Raw genomic sequence first — 27,543 nt, forward strand, 5'->3', positions numbered from 1 at the left:
TAAAGGGCAGCATGAGGACCCAAAGTCAAATGCATTTTAAGAATCAAAAATGTATACATTAGGCCACACCAAACAGACAAGAAAAATGAACTGGAAAATGCCATAAAAATTAATTAGTTCATTACAAACTGACCAGTTGGAGGACACCAGCTGGTTATCAAAATTTAAAAATGAATATTAAAAAAATCAAATTGAATTAAATTCAAAACATTTATATGATAATAACAAAAATGTTAATGAAATATAGATATATGCACATGTATAAATGCGTAATAGTACATTCTATAAAATCTAAAAAGGTCTATGGTTCAAAATAATGCATAAATTTTCCAAAACATTAAAAAAACATGAGTAATCCATTTACTACGCTTGTTAAAGTATCAATCTATCAACCCTAGCGTACGCAGAGCAGACTGTGGCTGTTTAATCGTGCGACTCATTTTGGTACGTTTTTTCATGAGGGCGGCAGCTGTACGAGTTTGGTTTCCTCATTCTAATCTTTATGTTTTCGGCTTTTCATACACTCATTCCTTCTCTATGACATTGATTAAATATACATTTAATTATATGTCATGTATATTTATTATTTAATCAATGTCTGTGGTAAAAAAACTAAAAACCATTTTCTTTCGGAACGTTTTTTTTTTTTTTAGTCTTCAGTCTTCACGGATGAAACACTGGAAATTTAAATGAATCTTTTGATAACCTTTATCAGTTTAAACTTCATAGTAGACGTTGTTGACTTGTTGTTCATTGCATTTTATCAATTTATCCGGTTCCGGTATTTCAATTTTCAATTTATGATTTGTATTCAGGTTTCATATTCGTAAAATTGTAATTCGTTCCTCGTTAGTTGTACGTTTATTTTAAAGGCAGCTGAAAGGAGATTTGAAAATATTTAGTTTCACACTATCACGTTAGACTTGTAAATAGTCACTGCACGCTTAAAATGGTAACGATATTTCCTTTATATTTTATCATTTATTTCAAGTTATTTAATAATATATTATATTATAAAATATCCCTAATTGAATTAATGTTCGTTATATTTTGTTACAGTTACCTCTTTCATTACTAAAAACTGCTCAGAATCACCCAATGGTAAGCACTTGCACTTTACAAACAAATAAAAATAATTTTAATTTCTGACTTCTGACCCTCATGTTTGGTAATAAACTATTTAAGATTTTGATATTGACTTATTGAGGTTAAATTATAGACTAAAACCTTTACAGCCAAAAATGAAGTCATATGATGTTCAATTTCAAGTATCAATGGCTTTAAAAAATTTTTTTTTGATATTTACATCAAAAGATAGATTTAAAAATGTTATACCTAATAATATATCATTAAAAAAATACTAAATATATTTATATAAAGTCAATGATTAAAATGTATTGTAATATTTGATATGATTTTGAATGTTTTAAGTTACTGGTATTTTTGATAGGTAAATAACTTTTTTTCTGAATTGCTTGTGTACCTAACACACTTAATATGAAAAATCAGACAGTTATATCTGCTTGAATTTGAACTAGTTAATATGTTTCAAAATTAAAATTTGTTTATAGCTGGTGGAATTAAAAAATGGTGAAACATACAATGGACATTTAGTGACATGTGATAGTTGGATGAATATCAATTTACGAGAAGTGATCTGCACATCTAAAGTATGTATCATATTTATTCTGAAAATAATACTGTAATACTATTTTCACTTGGTAAAATAACTAACAACTTTATGTTAATCTAGAATCTAGATAATAGTTGAATTTTAGTTTTTTTCATTTATTACTTTAGGTACTAATAAAATGTCTTTTCATTTTTGTTCATTTAATTATTTGGCCTTAAGAGGACTCCGTACCCACATGCATATTGTATCCCTCTATATTATTAACACATAATATATCAAAATGTACATCTGGCAGTTGCAGCAGTATTATTAGCTTAAATATTAGAGTGAATTGACCTAGTATCATGTGTATCAATTGACCTGTCTAATCCATAGAACTAAGAACTAAATCATTTAATATAATATTGAAATATGAGGTAAATTTTTTTTAAATTTAATTTTAGGATGGAGATAGATTTTGGAGACTTCCAGAATGTTATATTAGAGGCAGTATGATTAAATACTTGAGAATACCAGATGAAATATTTGATATGGTGAAAGAAGATATTGTTGTAAATAAGGCTCGTGGTCGAACAGATAACCAGAAAAATCGTGCTCCTAGAGGAGCTAGACAAGGTATAATCCATTCATATTAATATTCTTTAAATTACAATTCAAAGTTAAATATTTCTGGATGATAACATATTATTTTAATTTTCAATCTTTATTACTTGTTATACCATGTGGTAATTTAATACGCTGTTTTTAAACTAAAATGTCTTGTTAATTTATTAATTATCACTGAAATAATTAATTCAGTGTTAATTCTATATAAAATGTTTGTAAAATTTGCTTTCTGTCTTAGGATTCAGTGGAAGAGGAGGTGGTGGTAACAACCGAGGTACTGGACCACAACAACAGAGAGGTGGCCCAAATAAGTTTAGAGGAAAATAAATTATGTCTTTCACAGGTTATACTTATACAATATGTGAATATGTATATTTAAATTCAAAAATGTAAAATCGCATTAAACATGTGTATTGAAAATTCTCATATTTTTTAAATTGATCACAAAAAATTCAAATAACTAACAAATGTCTTATTAAGAATGCAAACTATAACTGTAATAGTTATTATTGTATTAGCATTAATATTAACTTTAATATTGTCAAAGTACTAAGTAGGATGGATAAGACAAATACATTTTAGGTAAACATTTAATCAATAATAAAGTATAAATTTGTTTTTAAATGTAATGTAAATGCTGAAGACTGGATTAAAATATTTAAATTGTGTATCAGTTTTAATTTTATAACTAAAAATTAATTTATGCATGCAATAAAAGTGAAATATTAATAATTTATAGAATATGTGACTCAATCTTAGTTGTTCAATTTCCGTTTATTATTTAAATATGAAGCATATCACAGTGATTTAAACTTTGTCATTAGTATACTTTCTCCATAGTTATATTTAATAGTTGTCCATTACTAAATTTCATAGCAAAATGCAAAGTTTAATATGTTAATATTCAATTTATTTCTTTTAGCTGTATATTTTTATCCTTTTGTGTAAACTACTATTCTTTTTGGGTAAAACGAATGCATATTGCCCAAAAAGTTAAATGCAAGTATTCAAGTTAGAATTTTAAAGTTTTTAGAGAGATCTGTTGTTTTATTTTCTCAGAACTCGCCCTAGTAATGAAACTAACTTGAGCAGATATGATTTAAATATTTAATCAAGCTTAGAAAACCATTTGTTTTTGATTATAATAATACATCGCTGTCCACATAAAGATTCTTCTTTTTATCAGAGATGTTCTCTAAACATGTTAACTAGCCCCTAAAAAATACATTTAACTTAAAATAAATGTATCTAAGTAAGATATTTCTTTATTTAAAGAATCTTTGGCAATTATACTGTTAAAATACTCTTACAAGTAGTTTGCTATCTAGACATTTGTTCGCTTTGGTGTGAAAAAAATTGCGCCAGAATGCAGCATCCAGGATGTTTGCATCATATCATTGACATGGTACATATCTTGATAATCTTACACCGGTTTGGACCAACACATTTCTATAACATTTTATTTAGTGTCAGGTGACATCTCGGTCTTATATACAAGACAGCGAGTGATAAATAGATATTGCATTATTGTTTATGGCTTAATTTAAGTATATTTTAACCGTTGTTTAGTTAATAAATACCAGATTTTACTATTTTAAAACCGTTTTAAACATGAATATTTTATTATAAAGTACAATGGTGTCAATTTTGGGACAGACAAAACTTATTACCAGTTTATTCAATTTAAATATTTGATTAGGTATAAATTGTTTTTCTAAGTATTTGATCGGTCTGTGTGGGCAGATTGTGCAAATAAATGCTCACTTAAATTTTGTAGAATGATTTTTGATTTAGTCAGATAACTTTATTACATATTTTAAATACATCAGTTTTTCAGTTTTCCGTTCTGGCATAATTTTAGATAAAATCTATTCAGTCTACTCATTGTACAAGGACCATACATTATTTTATTGAACTCTGTCATGTTATTCATTATTAAAACTGTTCAATCAGTCACTACTTCTTTGTCCTTGATAGTTTTCATGTACATGCTGATTCTATTTATTTCTTCCATCAATGAATGCATCTAAAAATTATAAAAAATGAATTGAATGTGGTTAATTAAATAAATATACCAAATCTTGGATACAATTATATACCTTATCTTCTCGTGTTAATTTTAAATTGTCATTACTATTTTGAAATGTTTTACTTAATGATTTTTCGATTTTCATTACTTGCTTTTGTAAACGTTGACGTCTTGAATTTAAAATACCATAATATTTCTTGTATTCTAAACTTCCACCCTAGTAAAAATATTTTTATTAATTTTTAAAATTTTTACGGATAGGTAATAATCTTCATAAAAATGTTTATTGTTTATTAATACATAATTAATTAATAATAAACAAAATATTGCTAAGTACTGATATAATACTTTTAGAAGAAGATGAATTTCAGTATGATCACCAACTACATCAGATATAGAATGCAATTTTAAGTTAGAATTTTCTTCTACAAAACACAAAGTTGATCCTGATAATTGTTGAATAATATCTTCATATTTATGTAATAATTTATGGCATTTTGAATGTAGTATAACTAAAAATAAGTTTATTAGATACTTCGAAATTAAAAATGGAATATTAATTTGTGTTACTTTCAGATTGATCTTTGCTAAAATTATTTATTGATCGAATTCTACGTATTGCTGTAACTATATCTCTCACTGTTCTCATATCGGCATCTAACTGTTCATTAAGCCATCCCATATACTAAAAAATACATATCCTTAATTAAATACTGATGTGTTACATAGCATACAATATATTATGATAAATATACTTCAATTGGTTCTGGAAACTTAGAATGTGCTATTGGTGTTTTATCATTTCCAGGTAAGGCATAATAAAGGGTTTCTGATAAAAAAGGCATAAGTGGGTTCATGAGTCTAAGAGATGTATCCAGAACATATAATAGCACCTTGCAAGTTGTTTGAATCTCTTCGTTAGTACCATGTTCAAATACAGGTTTACATGTTTCCTAAAAAGTTATAATTTAATAAATTATTTAATTTATCATTAGGTAATTTGACAATGTATGCTAAAATAATATGTACCAAAAAAACATCACAGAACTCATTGTAAAAAAATTGTCTCAATTTAGTTGTAGCAATGTAAATATCATAATCTTGGAATGAGTTATTTATTGTATGAACACAATCTCCCAAACGACTCAATATCCAAAATTGGATCATATTACTTGGAGTTGGTGATTTATATTCTTGAACTTTTTTTTCATTCGCCCACATTAAAACAAATCTTGTAGCTTGCCATACTTTATTACAAAACATGCGATTATGATAACATTCATTCACATCAAAGTGAATTACTTGATCTGCAATGGTTTACAAAACTAATTTAAACTTATCATATTTTGTGCTTAAAAACCAATTTTAACTTACTTTTGATGTTTTGAGAAACAAGAGTTAGTCTTAGGGCATCTGTACCACACTCTTTAATACCATCTGGAAATAGTTTTTTTTGTCTCACCAAGGCCTTTTCTAATTCATCATATGATATAGTACCAGATTTAGCATTGGCTTTAACTTTGTTTTGTAAATCCTAATGTATACAACAAATAAGTTAAGAATAAAATAATAATTTTGGAAATTACCTCCAATGAAATTCCTGTAATGATATCTTCAGGATCTACAACATTTCCTAGACTTTTGGACATTTTTCTACCATGACTATCACATATCATACCATGTAAAATCACTTTCTAAACAAATAAACATTATATAAAAATTCTTAAATGATAATTATATTTAATTCAATATAAATTACCTTGAAAGGAAGTGATCCTGTTAAAAATGTTCCTAGCATTACCATTCTGGCAATCCAAAATGTAAGAATATCATGTCCAGTTTCCATAACACTTAAAGGGTAATATTTCTTTAAATCTTTGGTCTAAGATAAAGTAGTGTTAGAACTTTTTTTTTTTAACATTTAATAGCGATGTTCAATATTAACCTTATCAGGCCAATCGAATGAAGAAAATGGTAACAATGCTGAGGAAAACCAAGTATCTAATACATCTTCTTCTTGTCGAATATCCAAAGTGGCCATTTCTTTTTCTGATAATTTCATTTTAGCTCCAATTTTTTTAATAGCTTCATCAGCATTATGTGCAGAAATCCAACCATATTTAGATTCAAATAATGGCAATCTATGACCCCACCAAAGTTGTCTAGATACACACCAATCTCTAAATATATATTAATAATATTTAATATTACAAAATACATAACATTCATATTTCATTTAAATTATATACTTAGAATTATCAAGCCATAAAAACCATTGATTATGATAATGAGTAGGTTCAATAGTTAATGTACCATTTCTTAATGATTCTGATGCTTTTTGAGCCATTTCTTTACAATTAATAAACCTTAAAAAAAAAACAGTTTTAGAAGTTAATATAAATTATAAGTGAAAACGAAAATAAATATATATGAAACTATGAAAGTTAAAATACCATTGAAGTTTTGGTAGATGTTCTATTATATCACCAGTGCGGCTACATATAGGTATTGACATTTTGTGTTCTTTTGAGTCTCTTAATAAGTTAATTTGTTTTAATTTTTGAACTATAGCAGTTCTAGCTTCATATCTTGGTAAACCCTTAAATTAAATATTTAAAAACATACAATTATATGTTAGACTTATTAATTTTATTATATTATTATTATAACTATTTTATTTATTGATTATTATTTATCATAATTTACATTAAATTCATCACATTCACAGTTAATAATTCCAGATTCGTCAATAACATTGATAATGGGAAGATCATATTTGGTAGCTAATTCAAAATCAAAAATATCATGAGCAGGAGTCAACTTAACTGCCCCTAAAAAAAAAAAATGTATAAAACCCAAATATTAAATACTCAAAATGTTATGGATAAAAATACCTGTTCCAAAATTTTTGTCAACAGAATGATCATAAATTATAGGTATAGTACATTTTCTAAAAGGATGCCATAATTTAACACCATTAAGTCCTTTATACCTAACATCATCAGGGTTTACAGCAACTGCTACATCTCCAAGTAAAGTCTCTGGTCTAGTTGTTGATACAACAATTTCTTGATCTAATGATATCAGTTAATGATGTATTTTATATTATATTACTAATAATTTAATATATTTGTTATGTAAATACAAACCAGAATTGTGAAATTTATAAGCTATGTCAGTGAGAATACCAAACTCAGCAGGTTTACTATTTCCTGGTAAGCTAACATAAGTTCTTCCCAAAATGTCTTTATGATCTATTTCAATATCAGAAACTGTAGATTGTAAAGAACAACACCAATTAACTAATGAATATTTTCGGTATAGGAGTTTACTATCAAATAATCGTATAATAGCTTCATTGACAGCTCTGTTTTGTTTCTGAAAATGTATTTTAAGGTTTAAATAGTTTCAAGAGGTAAACAAATAAAATTCCCCATAAAAAGTAATTACTTCATCCATTGTGAAAGTCTCTCTGTTCCAATCTAATGTTACGCCAAGATTTTTTAATTGATTTCTAATAATTGAAATTTTGCTCTCTTTCCATTTGATCACTTCTTGGTTAAAAGCTTTCCTACCAATATTGTGTCTACTGATATTTTTTTCAGCAAATAACTTTTTTTCTACAACTACTTGGGTAGCAATACCAGCATGGTCAGTACCTGGTATCCATACTACATCAACACCTCTCATTCTGTGCCTAATTAAAAAAAATTGATAAATAGATTATTCAAAATACAATTTAAATTACGAACCATCGAACAATAATATCCTGTATAGTGGCTGTAAGGGCATGGCCCAAATGCAAAGATCCAGTGATGTTTGGTGGAGGCAATATGATGGAAAAAGTTTTTTGATTGTCAGTATTATGATTTAGACTATTCAAATCGGGCAATACAGTATTTTTGGACTTTTCAACTATTTTAGGTTCATACTTCTTGGGTAATATTTGATTTTCTCCTGAAAACATTAAAAATAGGTATATAGGTAGTTCTTACAATACACTTCAAATGAAAATGTAAAAAATGGTATTAAGTTAAATTAGTTTACCATGTTTAAAGTCTATAGAATAATAGGAACAACCAATTCTTTTGTATTTTTTAAGATGTTTGCTACGAAATAATTTTAAAATAAGCATCATACTAGATAACTTGTTTAAATAGAAGTATATGATTGATTTTGACTTAGACAGTTGACTTAAGTATTACCATTTTGATGGTTATAAGATTTTTGATCTTAGTACCTAATTAAAACGTTCAATACAAAATTAAAAATACGAAATATTACTATTTTTTTATGTTTTACCGAAAACGTGCGAAATTATCATTTAAATTTTATCACTTATCAATTTTTGATAAATATTTATTTTGTTTTGTTATCTATAAAACTAGTAATCAGTTTGTTTTTTTATAAGCACTGAAATAAATAATAAATGATCCCTATAATATTAATGTGCCTATAATTAAAATTTTAAACTTATTCTTTTAATCTAAGAAAATATTGCATTCAATTGTAACAGCCTAAACATACTTACATACTAGGTTTGCATCGGTTTCAATTCTTTGATTTTGTTTCAAAATGTCATCAAAGTGAGTAAATGTAAATATTAAATGTTATTAAAAGTATTATTTTCTGTAGGAATTAAAAATGTCTTTTAAACTCTGCACAAAATAATAATTTATCTTTTTAGGGTTAAAATTGGCCAAGGAGCTATGGTTTGTAAAGAAATAAAAGTTAAGGGTCAAGTAAGTTTTGGCGCATCTACAATAATTCATCCTGGTGTTACCTTAATAGCTGAAGCTGGACCCATTGAAATAGGGGAAAATAATATCATTGAAGAATATGTCAATATTATTCACAAGTGAGTATCATTAATGAATAAGAATCGGAATTACAGTGAAACTGATATTTAGACCATTATAATAGATACCTGTCAAACTTGTTATCAAAAAAGTTTAAATTTGTGGTAAGAATGCCTTCTTAAAAGTATATCCCTAACACTAAAATATAAAGGTATTTCGTTTATAGAAACTAAAGATTTTATGATTAAACTTTTTGCCTCAACAATTATTAAACCTAAATTGTTGGCAGTTCTCATTAATGTTAAAATTATGAAATACCGTTATAAATATTAAAATCTAGAACTTTTCTCCTTGTTCATTTTCTTCCTTGATTCATATGGACATTTTAATGTTTTGACAATACATTAAAAGTAAAAATATTATAATAATATGCAATGCAAATCAATAAATGTACAAATTGTTAAATTAATATGTAAATATAAGTCAAATTTTAATAACTGTGAAGTTTGGTTTATCAATTTATTAAATTGGGTAATTAATCTTTAATGTGAATAATGGTAGTCGCAATGATTATGTATTTCAGGTAAAACCAAAAACCAATGTTTATGTTTGAACAATTTTTTTATTGATTCAGGGGGAAAATGTCCAATACTGCTCAAATTCGCAGGGGGGGGGGGAATGTCCAAATACCAAATATTATACCTATTCTTACTATTTGAATCATACTTAACTATTAATATTAGTTAATATTGTTTTATTATTTATATCTTTTAAACTTTATGAAGACACAATAAACTAATGTATGATATGCAATGATACAGAATTATAATTTAATAGTTACTTATGTGGTAGGTATTGATTTAATAAATTTTATTTTCAAATAGATTTTTACCTGGAGATGAACAATCTGAGCCTGTGACACTCAAAATTGGTTCTAATAATGTATTTGAAGTATATTCAACCATTGATGGAGTCAGATCTATTGGAGACAATAACATATTTGAATCAAAAAGTATGAAAATAACCTAACCTAGTCCATTTACGTTAAAAAGGCACCTCAGTGGCAGCCTATTTTTGTCGGGCAGTGGTCATGACATTGTTACGCACCCTTCTATCATCTCCACCAAGTTAACTATCTATACTCTTATTATGTAGCAAAGGTGCCCCTGTGCACAAGTCAGCTGCTGATGTTCCTTCTTAATGTAGATGGAGTTAATATAAATTTTTTTTTAAAAATTATTAACTTATGATTTCAAAAATATTAAGGTTTTGTTGGTCGAAATTTATCAATAGGCAATGACTGTATTATTGGAGCAGGTTGTCACTTGACGTCTACCTCACCTATTGAAGATGGCACTTGTGTGTATGGTAAAAATTGTACTCGACAAAAAGCTTTTTGTAAACCATCAGTAAGTAAAAAAAATTTCAACTTATTTTTAATTTAATATTTGTTTCGTTGAATAATAATTTGTCATATATTTTAGGTTCCTGGAGGTCATCGTGAATTTTTGATCAAATTGTTACCAAGTTACCATCTATTAAGAAAAAATAAAAACCCTATTGAAGGAAATTAAAATTATGTTCAGATCAAAATTGCATCATATACACATCCGTACTGCATAAGAATAATATTGTACATTTTATTATCCTTATATATTTATTCAGAATAATATATTGTTTTATTAACATTTTTATTTATTAATATTATTATTAGATGGTTACAAAGCATTTTTTTTTTTTGGCCACACGGGTGTCATTTGGTTAAATAGAAATTTTGTTAAAAAGAAACCTAACTTAACCTACTAACAGTGATGACTAGTTGGCGATATTTGATTTTATAGTAGGTTTTATAATAGATCATCTCTTGTGTATCAACATTGATAGCAATAATCTAGGGTAATAAAATTTCGAGAGGTATTACAACATACGATCTCTACTCTTGACTAGTGTATACTTAATAAATGACAGAAGTTTTTACATTTGTTAAAGAAAAGTAACCCAAAATTAATTTGTTAATTAGAAACATTTTTGGATGAAAATGTCATTGTTCCATAAAATATTTCGAGGTTGGAATGTAATTGTATTAACTATTAAGTCTTGAATTATAGGAAAAGAGTCGTACCTAAATTGCCTATTCTTAACGCCTTGTGACCACAATTTTATTACCAAAATGCATTAAAAAAATAAAATACAAGGTGTAATAGAAAGACCTGACAGATGAAATAATTATCATACTAATTAATATTTAAAAACAAATTTTTGAATATAATTTTCGGACAATTTATAGCATTTTTTAAAATGGCAATCGGTATTTTCGATACCAAATTCGGTTAATCTTCATTGGTCTTAGTTTCGCTCTGAACTCAAACTTGAAACTTGTAAGTGCAACTCAGTCCCCTTAGTAGGTAATGTACAAAATTCAATCGTATGCATGCTTATACCTGATCTACTCTGAACTGCAGACAACCAATAAACAAAAAAAAAAACCAATTTCTAATAAATATATTAGTATATGGAAATATAAATATATTTCTCCTACAACCAATAGCAACCGTATATAAACAAATATTTCCTTCGTCTAGCCCAGTGATGCCCAACCTTTTTTCCTCGGCGGGCCACTTTGGTAAACATTTTTAATCGAGCGGGCCACCAAATATAAAAGTACTCATAATCTCAATCTTAATACAATTTAGTTAGGTACACATAGTAGGTTGCAATATAAAAACATTTTTATATACTTTTTATTTTTATTTTTGTATTTTTTATTTATAAATTAATTAAAATCGTATTTTGTAATAATTTTACTTTTTTTGGAATATTTTGTTTTATTTTAATAATTTGTAACGGGCCACATGGAATACCTTGGCAGGCCACACGTGGCCCGCGGGCCGCGGGTTGGGCATGACTGGTCTAGCCGTTTAGGAGGAGTCCAGTGTCATACACACGTACAGTAGAATTATATGTATAAAGATATATTTAAATTTGATTTCATGCAGCCGAATGCTATTCTAAAATCGTTTTGATCACTTCAGAATATACGTCGAATACGTAATTGAACCGCCTTAAATGAACCGGTGCAATGCAAATTTTACTTACTATTATATTGTATAATACAGTCATTTGGATATAGTATAGGCATGTTGGAAAAACGATGTTACAGTGACACTTGAAAAGTCCAAAATAAACGTCAATCGATACGTCTATATACCTACAAATAAATCTATTGCACAATATAGTAATTGTAGGTAGGCTTATTTATTACCATGTATATATAAATTGTAGGTATAGATACATACAAATTTGAATGCATTTGTATATTTGACACGTGCGTATAAAACACTGTCGGAATCGTCACCGCTTTATATACATGGAGACATTATTCAACTTGAGGTTGAGCGGCCAAACGAATTGGTAAATGCATACATAATATATTGTTATGTACCCACCTATATTATATACATACATATATATGTTTTACCAAATCGTAGTGAGTGGCCTGTATACGAAATGCGTCACTGTAGTTGATGTTCACACATAGATAGGTATAGGAACGTCGACTATATACTGTTAAACATTCGATCATTATTCTTCGGGTCCGCTTGATAGCCGCTGAATTGTCAGCGGTATCCAGAAATTATTATTTTAAGTACCTAACATAAGAGTATGTTATAACATAGGTACCGCCGTCTACGAAAATGTGGAAAAAGTAAAATGAAACATCACTAGAATAATTTTAGATTTGAAATCTCTGCAGGTAAGAGCGATAATAATTTAATAACTATGTATATATTTGTATATAATGCATAACTACATAATATTTTGGAAGTTAGAATTTGGAGATTAAAGCGTTGTTAAGGTGTACGAATTATCATTTGAATGATTTTTCGCTTGAAAATAGGTACAAATAAATAATTTATACATTAGTATGCGTTTATAATATGTATATTACGTTATTAATCATTTGTTTTATTTATCTCAGGATTGGTTAAAAATAGAAACCCTTTTTGGCGCAGTGGAAATGCTGAAATACGACTCATTAAGAATAAGATCTTAAAATATATAACCTATTATTTTTACTATTGTTTCAGTAAATATAATCTCACAAACTTATTAAATTGTAATAAATGCTAGTATATTATATACTCGTAAATTTGCGCTGTTAAAAACAAAGGGAAAATTATATAAAAAAAATAATAGGTGTAATTATTTATTGTAACATTTTTAACGAAAAGAGGTAAATATGAATATTTGGAAATTGTTTAAAAATATAAATTAAAACTTCACATTATTTGTATAATAATTGTATTACTATTGTGTAAGCAGGTTTGAAAACAGCTCATAAAAATGAACTTAAATGAGTTTTAGTAGGTATGATATACCTATATATACCTACCTACTATTAATACAATAAGTATTCATTTATTCATTTGGAGCTTACTAAGTCAACCTTATGAAACAAAAGCGTACAAAATCGTTTGGACATAATTATAGTCTATAAATGTTAGGAAAGAAATGGTTCATTCGGGTCGGTAGGGTCTTTATGGTAATGAAGGTCAATGCGATCACTTTAAATCTTGGGATTTACCACGTTCCTTGGTAAAACTAGTATGCTGTATTTGAAATATTGTAAGATAGTTTTCAAATATCAAATGAATACCTAATATACGAATTTGTCTGCTTGTTATGGGTACAACTTTAAATTTAAAAGAATACGAAAAAATGTTAAGTTATATATAAGAGTCTTGTTCAAGAGCAAGGTTTCTGCGCATTCTAAATGTCAAGTCTCAAGGACGAATCTATTATTGTTTTTTAGAATTAATTTTGCTACATTTAAATGAAAAAAGCGCGTTTACAATATTATGCGTACAAATGTAGGATAATAATATGGCCGACTGCCAAGGTGGCAAGGCGGTAACAGAATAACGCAATGCAGACCAATCTGATACCACCACCACCAGAGATAGGTATAGTATAAATATAAAATAATATAATACACTATCTAATAGTCTCCGATTTACATAAATATATACTTTAAAAAAAATAATAAAAATGTTGGTCCCGGACCAGCATATACGTATTTTTAAGATAAATTATACCTGTATTGGAAATATTATATTAAAAATATATATTATTATATGTATAATAATATTACAAAGTAGTAAGCACGAGCGTCAAAGAAAAGAAAGAACGGAACAGTGATAAATATAAATAGCATAATTGTATATGTGAACTTCATTGACCTTATTTTATATGGCTATTGCTCCGTGCGACATTTTTAGGCGTGGAAAGTATTTTTTGTTATTTTTCAGTGGGGTTAAATTTATTGTACCGATCACTTATACGAATATTTGTGGAAACATTTTTTTTTATTAAAATTAAGTATTACAAAATTCGTTAAAATCACAACAATTTGTAAATTATTTTGTTGTTAAGAATTCTTAAAAATTTTAATTTATGTATTAATACATAAGTATACATATTTATGTACAAATCTTTGGTGTCTTTGAAATAATTTTAGTAGAATCAAACAAAAAAGTTTAGAATAAACTATAATCCATGTAATTTTTTTATGATAGCTATTAAATTACAAATTTTGATGACATTGGATTTCACACGTAAAATAGGGATTTCTTTTCAGACAATTTTTGATGTTTTGTTGTAATTCAAAAATATTAATCGTAGAAATTTAAGACAAATATTTGAATAATCCATTGTTACTATAATCATCATTTTCTAAACAAAGGCACATAATTACCTAATTCCAGTTTCCAGTGTTGATAACAATTTTTAGACTGCCAAAAATCTAGATGATTTAAAAAAAATCCACCTAAGTTGTTATTTTAGCAATTCAAAAATATAGAAAATGAATGGTCACATATTTTTTTAAGTGTTTGAATTCCAAAATTCGACCAAGTTTGTCAAAATCACAATATGAAAATTATTTTTAAATTGCAAATTCATACAATTTTTAATTTTAAAAACTGGTAAATCGATACGTTTTTCCTTAAAGCGACCTAAAAATCTCAAAAATATATGAAATACATATAAGCAAAATGTATTTGTATACATTTCGATGTCCAATTTTTATTAAATTGAATACTTAAACAAAAAACAATGGTTATCGCTACTTAGTTGTTATTTAAAATGTATTATTTATAGGGACTTGAAACATTTCGACACAACGTATATTATTATTTACTATATAAACAATAATACTTCAAAATATTCAGATTTTCTTACGAATAAATTACCTATTATTATAAATATAAATACGTTATAGATTATCCTTACCAACATAGGCTGACAGGCTGTCTCCGCTAAGAATCGTTTTTAGTTTGATTCATCAATGAATTAAAATTACAACACATATATATTATCTAGAGCACTAGAGCAGGGATGGCAAATCAATGGTACGCGTTGGCAAAGATTTTGTGGGCACGCGAAAATTTAGGAATCGACGACGCCGTGGGAACTGCTTTCGCATAGCTTCCGCGAATATTATGGGACCTATAGGCTATAATAACCTATAAACTAACCTTTTTATAGTAATACATTAATTATACAATCAAATTATAGTATAACAAATTATAATATTTTTAATATTTTTTTCATGGCACGCTATAAAAAAAAAAAGGTTATTACTAATTTTGGGCACTCAGTGTTTCTGAATCCCTGATCTAGAGTATAGTACTTCATTAAGAGGTGCCTACCTACATTCGACCCATACAACGAATAACTATACAGCAGATTGAGTTTCCCGAGTTTTTAACAGCGTTGGGCAAAACAATTATATGATTAACCAATGATTAAAGCTTTACGTAGTTTATCTAAAATCCAAAATTCATGAAGTTCATTAGACATTTTTTTCAATACTCATAAGTTATAAGTTATAATATTTAACACAGGTATATTATAGTAATATAGTCCACACTCCACTGATTAAAATTATATAATACTTATGTTAAAATATATAAAATTTGACTGTGAAAAATATGAATTATTTGAATTTTTAATGATAGTGTATTATTAATTTCACCAATACCTGTTCAATTGTAATTATTTTACACTGATATTACATGTCTAATCCTAATTCTGAAAATCTTAATCCATTATAACAAATTCAATGAATGTTGTATATTAAATGAAATTCATACATTTTTAGCTTTATGTAAATCCTTATAAGCTTTAATCATCGGTTAGTCATAGCATTTTTTTGCCCAACAATGCGTTTTAATTATCTGTACAATGTATATCGAGGAAAGCCAACCAGAGAAATTGGTCATCATTAAAATCGGAAATCAATTAACTACTCATCTCAAGTTTAGTTGTTATGAGCAGATTATTTCATTATAAAAATAGGTCATGAATTTCCGAAATACCCATGACAATATTAAAATAAATAATACATTATATTATATATCACACCATTTATACCTTCGAACGATCGAGCGTATATAGTTTTATGTCATACGTACTACGTAGCCTCGTATAGCCGTATTGGTACCAATATCATAAATAAAAGAAGAAAAGACCATATTATAGTCGTAGTCGAGTACACTAATAAGTAATAATAATAATATTGCGTTTTCCCGGAAGAGAACAACGGATGGGCAGCGTGCCAATATAATAACGTGACATAATATTATATTATACGCGTAATACTGTGAAAACTCAATCGTTAAAAAGTAGGTACTCAGTAGTAGGTACTAGGTACCTAGTTGGAATCCTCGTAAAATGAACTTTTTTTTGGTCCCAATAAAACAAATAATACTATTAATTTTATATTACTTAGTTACAGAGTAGGCAGTTATTGAATAATACAATAATATGGTAAGTTACTTATATAAATGGGTGTTGAATGTTGATATTATAATATTTACTTACCTACTAAATGGGAATTACACACACGTGTTCCATAACCCTACAGTACCACAACCTACAGCTAATGGCCTCAGTTGCCAAAGCTTAAAAAAAAAAAATAAATTGTAATTTCTTCGTTAATTAAATAAATCTTGACGAATTACACAAGTGTATCAGCTAAATGTCTATTTACAGATTTTATAGTTCTTTATAATCGTGGTTCAAATCTATTTTTAATTCTGGTAAGGGCGAGGAATGTATTGGTTCGAACCATATACCTATAAAGAAATGAACTGATAGCAGGTATTGGCGTACAACTATTTTTCCATCTGCCTGTACTCATTAATAGCGATTAGCGAGAGAGAGAAGCTTATGCGGGACAAGCAGTCCATGTATAACATATGATTATTCTACATTTCTACATTATGCTTTTAGCAAACAAAAAGTAAAAACAGGGATAAAAGCGCAAAATGGTTTTAAAAACAAAATTTAGTTTATTATATTTTTAATATCGAGGATACATAGGTAAACATAATTATTTTTATAAATATTTGAAGTTCGAAGTATGACTAATTAAATATCTTAAAAGAAAATATGGTTTTCCCCTAATTTAAAAAAATAAAATATAAATAAATAAACTAATAAAAATGAGTTAAACTTCCAATTTATAGCGTATTAGATTATTTAGGTAATAGGTAGGTACAGATTCTAACACAAATGTAAATTACTAATAGTCATATAAATACCCCCGTCTAAATTACTTTTTAGAAATATAGAGGCTGACACATCGTCTCTTCTCAGAATCGTTTTTTTCCGTCGACATTGAATTAAAACTTCCACACATCCATTTAAGTGACGTACTCGATGATGAGGTTCTCTAATATTTATACACATACTATTCTTTTTATTTTTTTGTTGTGTGACATTCCGTTGTAACGAGATGTTACAAGTTATATATTATGTTATGAATTTACATGGTATATTAATGGTTTACCCAAGTTATAATCTTTTTTTTTTATTAATATAGCTTTAAGTAACAACTAATAAAGCTCAACAGTTATAATAATAGAAGAGTACAAATTAAATTACATTAGGCACATGTGTAATTATATAATAAAGCCAAGTTATAATCTTAAACGCCAACATTTAACCAAATAACTTTTATAAGTTTTTCAATTTAATCAATTATTAGGTATCATATTGGTATCGTGTTAAAATAATATTGTTCTACCATAATATAATACACACTTCTATAATTGTCTCATGACTTAGTGCGCTTTATAAGTAGCTCATAAATCACTAAATAAACATTGAAATAGTGGTTTCCGGGTCCTAACATGTACATAATATTTTATACGTCATTTTGAAAGAACGATAAAATATGATAAAATCCACTCGGTTTCGAAACAATTTTGGATGGAAAAAAATGGACTTACAACTTTTGGCCAATTTTTATCGGCCGTCGGTCCGGTTCGGTTTGTCGCGAAGGCTGTTGTTTATGTAAAAAACGTTTCTATTTGTTGTTTCTACATAATATTATTTTCTTTGTGATCGTCTAGCCGACTGCAGCGGGCTTACCGGTATCGCCCCCGGACGGACGGTCTCTAGCGTGCGTTTCGGGAAAAGGCGCACGCCGACCGAAATGCGATTTATTTTGGCCGGAGAATTGCGTCTTGGCCGTAAAAATAGACTTCTGGCTATGATTAGCAGCCGGTCGTCCGACTTGCGCACGCGTCCGTCCGACACGGGTTGAGTACCTAACCGCGGCCGATATTATACTCATATAATTATAGACCGTGTGCGCGCCACACCACACGACTTCACACATCACGTCCGGACATAGTACAGCACCGCCTGAACACGACTGGACGAAAATCCCGCTGTCCGACCAGGTAACGTGACATTTTTTTCCTTCATATTTATGTAGGCATAGGTTTATGTTCTACGATAAATCGATAACCACTATTATTATAATTATTGTGCTTGTGCAGATAAGGTGTATTATAACTAATGAGTTATGATATTACAGTCGGTACTTTTGCACATCGCAGCACGTGATGTGTGTATCGTACTATCATGACGTGTGCGGTGTGGCGCTTTTTGCGTCTCGAGAAATTATGGAAAAAAGAAATTTAACACTCGTATTTCGTGAAAACGTGCATATCGTCAATGTTTTGCTGGCAATGCGATCGGTTTCGGATCCGCTGTATCGACTATTATAGTAGATCCACCATTATCGTATTATTCTATTATAGTATTATTATTTGACAATATTAATTTCTCGGCGCAGTAATACAATATATAATATACCTACATTGAATATTATACCTCGACTTCCACGGTTGTACTTGGTTAATGGTTACTCAGTAATTGTATTTTGCTAAAACTATCGTTTAGCTAAAAAATCAACGTGATTCTTAGTTTCAATCGTTAGTAGTTGCCGGTTCAACTGTAGGATGTAGACTGATGATTACTCTTCAACAATCTACATAGTCAGTGTTTGTTATATAAATATATAAATATTTATAAATCATTTAAATTATATTATTCAAAATATAAGTTACTAGGTATAACATTTAATCGAAAGTAAACTGCAGTGTAGTTGGACTAGATGCCTATTATAAACATTTGCTTTATATAGGTCAAAAATAAAAATAGATTTGAACTATGGTTTCTTAATGACCTATCAAATTCGAATAAATTTAAAACTCAATAATTGCATATGTTCATTATATAAGTTATTATTTATTTATTATTGCAGTGTAATTATCTCAGATGGGCGCAATATGGAGTCGTCCGGCAGATATGCCAGCTTTAACAGCACCGGTAATTATTTATACTAATATACTATTCATGCATACAATTATTATATGAATTGTATTTTATTATTATTATTATTATTAGGATATAGTTGACGAGCCCTTTGAAAATACTGTTGTTGATGCCAAAGACCCAGATGAGTTCGACAGATATTTGGCCAGTATACGCGAACGGCGGCATGATGCTCTTGCATCGATTAAAACTGAGATGAATCGATTGAGAGAGTATAAAGAAGAACTGGAAATGGTGAGAAAAGAAAAAGACGGATTAGAACAACAGGTCAAAGCCCTAAAACAAGTAGCGAACATCAGCAATGATATGTTGAAAATCAGAGAAGCACAGGTGATTTATTCATTGTATTTATATGGGATACCCTAATGTGTTAAACATTCTTTGATACCTACGTCTATAATAGGTGAATGACTTAAAAAAGCGATTGCAAGAAATGGAATCACATGCAGATGAATGTTTAGCTGACTTGCGAGTGGAGTACCAAAAGCAAATCGACAATATCAGGAATTTACGTCGGCTTTACGAAGAAAGGGCAGAAGCAGCAGCTATGGGCCATGAAAGGGAAATTAATAAAGAGAGAGCTAAAAACTCTTTGCTAGAAGCAAAATTGGCAGAAGAACTTAACAGTAAGCAAGGTATGAATGACTTTATAGCAAAACTAGAAACAGATGTTCAAGGCAAGCAAATTGAATATGAACAGATGAAAGCAAAATACATGACTACATCAGCAGACAGGATGAGTCTTGCATCACAAATGGCTTTAGTGAATAATTTATTCTCTACTTTATTATCTGGCGACGAAGGACCAGACTTTGATAGATTTGCTCGGATGCTAGAGGAAAATAGAGAGTTGATATCCGACTTGACGTTCAACGGGGACATAAATGAAACGGCTTCTGTGTTAATGGATATTGCTGGTGATACATTAGAGCGTTCTGAAGAAGTAGAATGTACTTCAAACAGGGAAAAAATTGCTTCAAATCTACCAAAAGTTTGGAGAATACTCGTTGAATTGTTGGGTCATTATGACAATAAAACGGAAAATGAGTCTAAGCCAGACGATCCAAATGAATCTAGGGTTGCTTCAGTGAGCAGAACATTTTTGAAGCTTAAGGATCTTATCCTTGAAAAAAATTCTTTGGTGAAAGATATCGGTAGACTGAAGACTCTCAATGATCATTTGGAATCTCGACTTGACCATCAGCAACAAAGGCTTTCAACTGTATCCGCAGAATTGTGTAAGGCCTGGAGCGCTGTAGCCAAGCTTAATGCTCAACATAGAAAACTTCATACTCATGAAAAGATTCTAAGGTACGAATTACAACATAAGAGAACTGTATTAACTGAACTTAAACAGGAACTAGAGTATTGTCGAGAGAAATGGGATCAAGCTCGATTGAAGAATACTCAATCTCAGGAAGACTGGCAGTCATTACGAGAAGAATTTGCTCGGAGAAAATGTAGTACATCAGTAGAGAGTGGGTTCGAAGACGATGAAAGCCGAGTGGCCATTGCTGATAGTGGAGCTTGTAGCGATGACGATGAGAACTGGTTAAAAACCTTATCTTTGGACACCTCAGAAACAGAAACAGTAGACGAACCCCAGTCAGAAACTGAAACAACTGGGATCAAAAGATTAGAGAAACAGAGTAGATCGTTGCTCAATCAAATGGTACGTACTTCTCGAACTAGTGACTCTATAAGTGAGCGGCTAGAAGAATTACAAAGACAATACGGACGGTCTGGACGACCGACCACATCTGAGAGTGAAGATTCTTCGGAAGTTTTAGTTGAAATACCAGGAACCAGTACTTCAACGCCGGTGACTTTACAACCAGACGAAGAAAAAAATATAATACAAACTGATGAAACAGTTGTAAGAACTGAAGAAGAAAGACTGCAACAAGATGCAGCTATATTACGGCCTGACGAGGAGGAGAGACTTCAACGAAGAGCTGCTAGATTAAAAAGACTGGAGGAACAATGTTTGGGATTATTCAGACAAGTAAGTAAAATAAAATTAATGTGACATTAGAATAGATACAAAATTAGAATCATTCATTTTTGGTTTTTAAGATATTTTAATCAAAAACCTTAACAATGCATTAGGTATAGAATGAAAAAATATATCTGAATATATTTTACTAAGCAGTAAGGATATAAAGAATTAATACAAAACAAATAGCCACATAAAAATAAATTTATTTGCTTATTCAAAAACCCAATTCAGGCTTTATATACCTGCCATTTTAGTTATTTTTAAATTGAATTAGATTTTAAATTGATCTTATATCTATTTAAACAAAAGATTTTTTTTCGTCGTAGGTACGTTGTATGACTAGTTGTGACATGTTTTCAACTTAATTTTAGATGTGAAAAGAGACTAAATATATGATGGAAGATCTACTCTAATTAAGGTTTAATTGTAGGTATGTGAATATGTAAATAACGGCTCATACCTATGAGGGCATAACCATGTTAGATTTCATCAGATTCTATTCACTGAAATTTAATTGTTCACTATTATATTAAAATATATTGTTTTATGGTTATTTTTTCACTTCGACGAATAAGAAAGTAAAATGAAGTATGAGAATATTTTTTCACCATCTAGATTCTGGGCATTGAATGTAATGGTTTATTACACTATTTATTAACATTGTTTAATTTTGTTTACCATTGATTGAACTCATCCGGTTTATAAAGTATGATATTGATATTAATTATTTTTGATAAAATCATTTGTTTTTAGGTAAGTGAGACAAATGCCAGGAGTGATATGATATCTGGTCGACTGGACGAGGTACATGCTAGACAAGTAGCTAGATCCATTGATCGGCAGACAACATCAAATACTACTCCTCTACCCGATGAGACACCTGAAAATGTATAATATGAAAAAAGTAAAAACCACATGATTGAAATGTTACATTAATGTATGTATATTTTTTGAATCAAAAACTACAGAAATGACGGCCAATACATTTTAAAACGTATTACATTTCCGAGAAATACAAAGAATATTATTACAAAAAAATAATAATAATGATTACGCACAAACATGTTCTACTATTTTACTGTTTCACAAAATTCAATACTATTATTAACTTTCTACAGTGCCACTATATAGGCCATACATAATATATAATGGAGTAATATTAGTTTATTATTGTTTTCGATTTCGTATTATTTATATTTCCATTCAATAGTTTAGTAATGATATTTTGTTATAATAACTATGTATATGATGCTATAATATTATTGTTGTTTAATTTACGTGTGATTTTATGAGATTTGTGATTTTATATAAATATATTGTATTGATTTATATATTATTAAATCGTTACCCTGAGTATATACTATATTAAGATAGTATAATGTTATATTTTGGCAACGAGATCATTTTAGAATAAAATTGCTATTGTTTCTTTAGCGACTTTAAGTAGTCAACTTTGCTGAAGTTTGTGGTACTCTTATTTTTTGTTTTTTTAATTTTCACTATTGACGTAATAATTAATCCCCAATTGCGTGTTATAAAAACATGTTTATAAATGTGTACAAGCTTAAAAGTTTAAAAAAATGTGTTCATCGTACGATATGCTAGTTATTATTATTTTAATTATTAATATTAAATATGAATACGCATGATATTACATGATTTTATTTTTATGTGAATAAGTCACGAACAGAATGCAAATATTCTTTTTATCTAGATCAATAATAATAATTGTCGTTTAATATTATTTGTAATATGAATTATCGAAAATTATCAATTATATTATAAATAATATATTGAAAATCATATATTACCTTATCACAATAGTTAAACGAAATACGTACGAAGAATTGACTAAGATAGTATATTTAAATACTAGATAAAATGTAATTGCTACGCTTATAAGTCTACTTTTTTTAAATAGAATAATATGATATATTATATGATATCTAATGAAGATTTATATCGTTTTGAATATCCTTTATGTATGTGATTTTTTTTACCACAGTTGTAAGTATTAGAATATAAAGAAAAAAATAAAACAAAAAAGACGACGCGTGTTACGAATTTTTTGTAATTTAGTTGAACGATGTTTTGCCAAAAATGAAGTTGCCCAAAGCGGCTTGATCTTCGGAGGCGAAAAATTCCACCCAGTATTTAGCGAATTCGTCGTGAGAGACTTGTACTGTTCCACCCTATGTACAGAATAAAATAAAACACATTTAATTAATAATTAGTTATAGGGATTTAATTACAATTAAAAGTGTTGTTTGGTTTTCCGTGAAACGAATTTAAAAAAAGTATATTTGTTTATTTACAGGAGGAGAATTGAAGTCTGATAAAAATAATGTATGTGAGCACTACAATGTAAAATAAAAACCTATAAGCTGGCATATTATTTTAAAACGCAGTTAGTAGTTAAATTGTACATTCATGCGCAGTTACAATTGTTTTAAATAACCGCATATTATTATGTGTAGTAGGGACAATGTCGCAGTATTTTGTCTTTCAGTTGATATGATTAAAATAACTACAAACTATTTTAGGTTAGGTATTATATATGTTTATATATATATATATACACAAAGTAACCCATTTAAGTGTCTAGACTCATTAGTCATTACTTTAAAAAAGTTTAACTTTTTTGAAAATATTATTTTTATGTAGTCTTGTGTCATTGAAAAAAGATTATAATATTATGCTTTGCAATTATTTTATTGTTATCATTTTTATGATTTTTATGTTGTTAATCACAACTAATATTTTTAAATTTATATTTCATAGAAGAATATTTTTCCAGATTATTTCGAAGTATAGAAATCAAATGTCTTATAAGTTATAATGAATTAAAACATAGAAGTATTGAAAATATAGATGAGAAAAGTAGTAGACCTCTAGACTAATATTTTTTTTCGTACTCCTGTTCACTATACCCTATCCATTTAAACGTCGACTAAGTTTAAAACTAATTAACTACAGACTCGAAATTCTAATAAATATTTTGATTCAAAATAGTAAGAAGAACTCTAAAAACGGTAATGGTAAAAATTGTGAGAAATATTGTTATACAATGACGTTAAATTGTGTAAAAAGAATATTTTCAAATAATGATCATAGATTTTTGAAACTTAGTATACATGTAACATATATATATTGTATCCACAAAATAAAAACATAGTATTACAATACTACCACCTATGTACCTACTCAGATAGAAGAAAAATAATTCTAATATAAATTAATGAAAACATAATTAATGTATTTATGTACTTCACCAAAGTTTTCAGCTATAACAGCTATAGGGGTTAAAATAAATATTAGGTAGTAAAAATACCAACATTTACAGAAAGATATCTATTACTTTAATTAACATTTGACTTATAATTCCTCTCAGAGTAGTGGTTACATAATGTTGGTTACCTGATTGCACGACGATTAATTAATGATGTTTCTTTTAAACCTTTAAGATACAGTGGTAAAAACATGAGGTGCTTTCTGAATATTGATTATTATATGAGTGATGGAAAATGGAAAAGGTGATACCCAAATAAATGTAGGGACGAAACGGATTTCGTATTGCGTTTGATTAAAGTTTAAAGTTTTAAACCATACTTAAATATTTTAATGCCTACAACCTACGCACGGATATTATTTTTTTCTTGCACAGAGGGCGATTAACCTGTTACGGTAATCTATGTACATACTTTGTGATTAATGATAATATTTAAATCGTGCTATATTTACAATAAGTGTCAATATATGCTATAAAATTGAAAACAAAGTAGCTACAAATATAAGTGTATTTTAATCTTGATGTATTAAGAAAATATACTAAGTAGGAATATAGGTGGCCATTCTATAATTTATTTTAAATTTTTATTGGTTTGCAAATAACAACTTTAATTTTATGGAACAGTTTTGTTCGGGCATAATAATATCAAACTCTGTAAAACGAACATACAATTAATGCGTTTTAATATTTTAATTTTGATGGTTATTTTTATACACGCAAGTGATATCATTGTATTATTATTATTATATGCGATGTAACCTATTAAAGTTTAATTCGTGTAATTAAATATACCTATTTGACTAATGTTCTGTGCTCAAATACATTTTGTTCTTGTTCGAGAGTGTAAATAGTTAATATGTCATGGAAACCAGATGGAAAATTATCCGAATATTGTGACATCCCAGTATAGATAGTGCGATACGAGCTTCCGGTCACATCAATTTCCATCCGGCTTTCCGGTGCGATTACAACCGGCGTAAGGTTTACTACAAAGTTGGTGATTAAATCGTTAAAGGGGGTAGGCTAACCTTTGAGAATCGTTTATACGCGTCCGCAGCTTCCGCAGCAGGCACTCCGTTGTTTTGGCAAACTTCGCAAAATTCCGCCTCGTCGATGGAACCGTCGCCTGTAAAATAGAAATAAAACATTATTTAAAACCCTTTTGACAAATTTTATGAAAGCTTCTTATCTTCAATTACAAAATGCTTTTTGGGGAAACAGTTAGGCAGTAAACGCCAGAAGTATTGTACATTTAACGAGTAAATAATTAAAATACGTAGGTACCTACATCATTAAACATACCTAAAATAAATACGTACCTATCATTGAAATCAGTAAACTATTATTTTTTGTAAAAAGAAAATTAAATTATAATTTTAAATTACCGAAATAAGACTGGACTATTACTATATTAGTTTTACAAAAATAATTAATCTTTGTCAAATTGTCTTAAAGAAACCTATATATATATATATATATATATATATTCATGTTCATTTACAAAAACATGACCAACGTATTGATGATTTTCGATATTTTAGTATTATTTTTTTACCCCACAAATGTTAGTACATAATGATGTATCACACAAATTATGTATTAAAAAAATTAGTCTAATAATAAAATACGGATATGTATTAAGAACATATTTCATTAAATTGAGTACCAATTTTCAACACAAATAACAAATGACGCACATACATCGAAAAATGTATACACGATGAATTAAATAATTTATCATAATGAAAATGGCGTGAGCAGTGAACACTTTAGTTTACAATAAATGTAAAGAATGATTTTTTCGTTCAGGTTGACAATAAGTGCAGTGATATGGAAAAGAGGTTTGGTACTCTCCGAAGCGTACATAACCCTTTATATGTCAACAACAATCTGAATTCGTAAAAGTGTAGAGGAAAATATTTAAATAAAATGTTAACATTATTTCGATTAAAAAGTCATTTGCGGATGGCGATGGCGTGAAGTTCTGTAATTTAAATATTTTAATAGGTATATTAAATTCTAATTTTTATTTTATCATTAAATATTTTTGTCTCGTACGTACATTCAAAAACATTGTTTTATATAAAATATGTGTAGTTACTAGTAGTTAAACTAAAAGTATAAAATTAGAATATTTATTACATTATTTTAGTAAATTTTTGTGATCCTATTTATTAATTTAAGTTATATTATATTATTTAATTTATATTTATTCAAATTACATGTAGGTATCAAAATAAAACTGGGATGGCATGCAAACCTAGCAGCTATCATATACTATAGACAACTTGGAGAACGTCAGACGACTCAAACGTTCGAAGTCATAAGGTTTTGTTTGATAAGATGTATTATATTAGATAGGTACATGTATGTATAGATTATTTGATTTAGGTGAATAAAAATGATGGATTGTGTTTTTGAAAAGACCAATATTATTTGTTTCAATAAAAATATATGGTATTTTTTTCTACAAGGGCACACTTCATTTTTAGAGTT

General features: G+C 28.3%; 5 protein-coding genes across 6 annotated transcripts in view; 3 read left to right on the forward strand and 2 right to left on the reverse strand.

The window, feature by feature from the left end:
* Window positions 1–720: 720 nt before the first annotated feature.
* On the forward strand, window positions 721–2,907 carry LOC111035719 (U6 snRNA-associated Sm-like protein LSm4). The gene is made up of 5 exons (XM_022317452.1): window positions 721–952; window positions 1,060–1,101; window positions 1,572–1,670; window positions 2,077–2,248; window positions 2,478–2,907. Exons 1-5 carry the CDS (start codon window positions 950–952, stop codon window positions 2,564–2,566), a joined length of 405 nt encoding a protein of 134 aa, XP_022173144.1. The 5' UTR covers window positions 721–949; the 3' UTR covers window positions 2,567–2,907.
* A 935-nt stretch (window positions 2,908–3,842) lies between these two features.
* LOC111035718 (valine--tRNA ligase-like) lies at window positions 3,843–8,576 on the reverse strand. Its single transcript, XM_022317451.1, has 18 exons — window positions 8,316–8,576; window positions 8,021–8,225; window positions 7,719–7,965; window positions 7,418–7,646; window positions 7,163–7,342; window positions 6,975–7,099; window positions 6,722–6,867; window positions 6,518–6,634; window positions 6,214–6,448; window positions 6,028–6,150; window positions 5,855–5,962; window positions 5,643–5,802; window positions 5,298–5,575; window positions 5,024–5,221; window positions 4,839–4,953; window positions 4,617–4,780; window positions 4,339–4,485; window positions 3,843–4,265 (listed from the first exon to the last, which is right to left on the reverse strand). The coding sequence occupies exons 1-18, from the start codon at window positions 8,404–8,406 to the stop codon at window positions 4,185–4,187; spliced, it is 2,949 nt and encodes a 982-aa protein (XP_022173143.1). The 5' UTR covers window positions 8,407–8,576; the 3' UTR covers window positions 3,843–4,184.
* An 85-nt stretch (window positions 8,577–8,661) lies between these two features.
* On the forward strand, window positions 8,662–10,761 carry LOC111035729 (dynactin subunit 6). 2 transcript variants are annotated; one of them, XM_022317470.1, is made up of 5 exons: window positions 8,662–8,864; window positions 8,956–9,126; window positions 9,952–10,079; window positions 10,334–10,476; window positions 10,552–10,761. In XM_022317470.1, coding segments are annotated over exons 1-5 (534 nt in total). In that variant the 5' UTR covers window positions 8,662–8,862; the 3' UTR covers window positions 10,642–10,761. The 2 variants fall into 2 exon arrangements, with proteins under 2 accessions (XP_022173162.1, XP_022173160.1); XM_022317468.1 differs by having other exon boundaries at window positions 8,664–8,854.
* A 7,934-nt stretch (window positions 10,762–18,695) lies between these two features.
* Window positions 18,696–23,347, forward strand: LOC111035714 (myosin-J heavy chain). The gene is made up of 5 exons (XM_022317444.1): window positions 18,696–18,819; window positions 19,689–19,753; window positions 19,832–20,089; window positions 20,163–21,764; window positions 22,512–23,347. The coding sequence occupies exons 2-5, from the start codon at window positions 19,703–19,705 to the stop codon at window positions 22,650–22,652; spliced, it is 2,052 nt and encodes a 683-aa protein (XP_022173136.1). The 5' UTR covers window positions 18,696–18,819; window positions 19,689–19,702; the 3' UTR covers window positions 22,653–23,347.
* LOC111035715 (calexcitin-2) overlaps window positions 22,678–27,543 on the reverse strand; it is an 84,552-nt gene continuing 79,686 nt past the window's right edge. The window contains exons 6-7 of the mRNA XM_022317445.1: window positions 26,076–26,173; window positions 22,678–23,950 (exon numbers count right to left, since the gene is read on the reverse strand). Coding sequence (XP_022173137.1) covers window positions 23,834–23,950; window positions 26,076–26,173 — 215 coding nt within the window. The 3' untranslated portion in view covers window positions 22,678–23,833. The remainder of the gene's footprint in view (window positions 23,951–26,075; window positions 26,174–27,543) is intronic.

Source organism: Myzus persicae, unplaced genomic scaffold (genome assembly GCF_001856785.1).
Source record: "Myzus persicae strain clone G006 unplaced genomic scaffold, MPER_G0061.0, whole genome shotgun sequence".
Classification (NCBI taxonomy): domain Eukaryota; kingdom Metazoa; phylum Arthropoda; class Insecta; order Hemiptera; family Aphididae; genus Myzus; species Myzus persicae.

Excerpts from the sequence above, each read along its gene's own strand:
- LOC111035714 (XM_022317444.1), top strand. The coding sequence starts at position 19,703 with ATGGGCGCAATATGGAGTCGTCCGGCAGATATGCCAGCTTTAACAGCA. Across the intron at positions 20,090-20,162 it reads TGAAAATCAGAGAAGCACAG|GTGAATGACTTAAAAAAGCG; the intron begins GTGATTTATTCA and ends CGTCTATAATAG. Across the intron at positions 21,765-22,511 it reads GTTTGGGATTATTCAGACAA|GTAAGTGAGACAAATGCCAG; the intron begins GTAAGTAAAATA and ends ATTTGTTTTTAG.
- LOC111035718 (XM_022317451.1), bottom strand. The coding sequence starts at position 8,406 with ATGATGCTTATTTTAAAATTATTTCGTAGCAAACATCTTAAAAAATAC. Across the intron at positions 7,647-7,718 it reads AGACTTTCACAATGGATGAA|AAACAAAACAGAGCTGTCAA; the intron begins GTAATTACTTTT and ends ATACATTTTCAG. Across the intron at positions 7,343-7,417 it reads TTATAAATTTCACAATTCTG|ATCAAGAAATTGTTGTATCA; the intron begins GTTTGTATTTAC and ends TGATATCATTAG.
- LOC111035729 (XM_022317468.1), top strand. Across the intron at positions 10,080-10,333 it reads TAACATATTTGAATCAAAAA|GTTTTGTTGGTCGAAATTTA; the intron begins GTATGAAAATAA and ends AAAAATATTAAG. Across the intron at positions 10,477-10,551 it reads AAGCTTTTTGTAAACCATCA|GTTCCTGGAGGTCATCGTGA; the intron begins GTAAGTAAAAAA and ends CATATATTTTAG.
- LOC111035719 (XM_022317452.1), top strand. Across the intron at positions 1,102-1,571 it reads CTGCTCAGAATCACCCAATG|CTGGTGGAATTAAAAAATGG; the intron begins GTAAGCACTTGC and ends ATTTGTTTATAG. Across the intron at positions 1,671-2,076 it reads AAGTGATCTGCACATCTAAA|GATGGAGATAGATTTTGGAG; the intron begins GTATGTATCATA and ends ATTTAATTTTAG.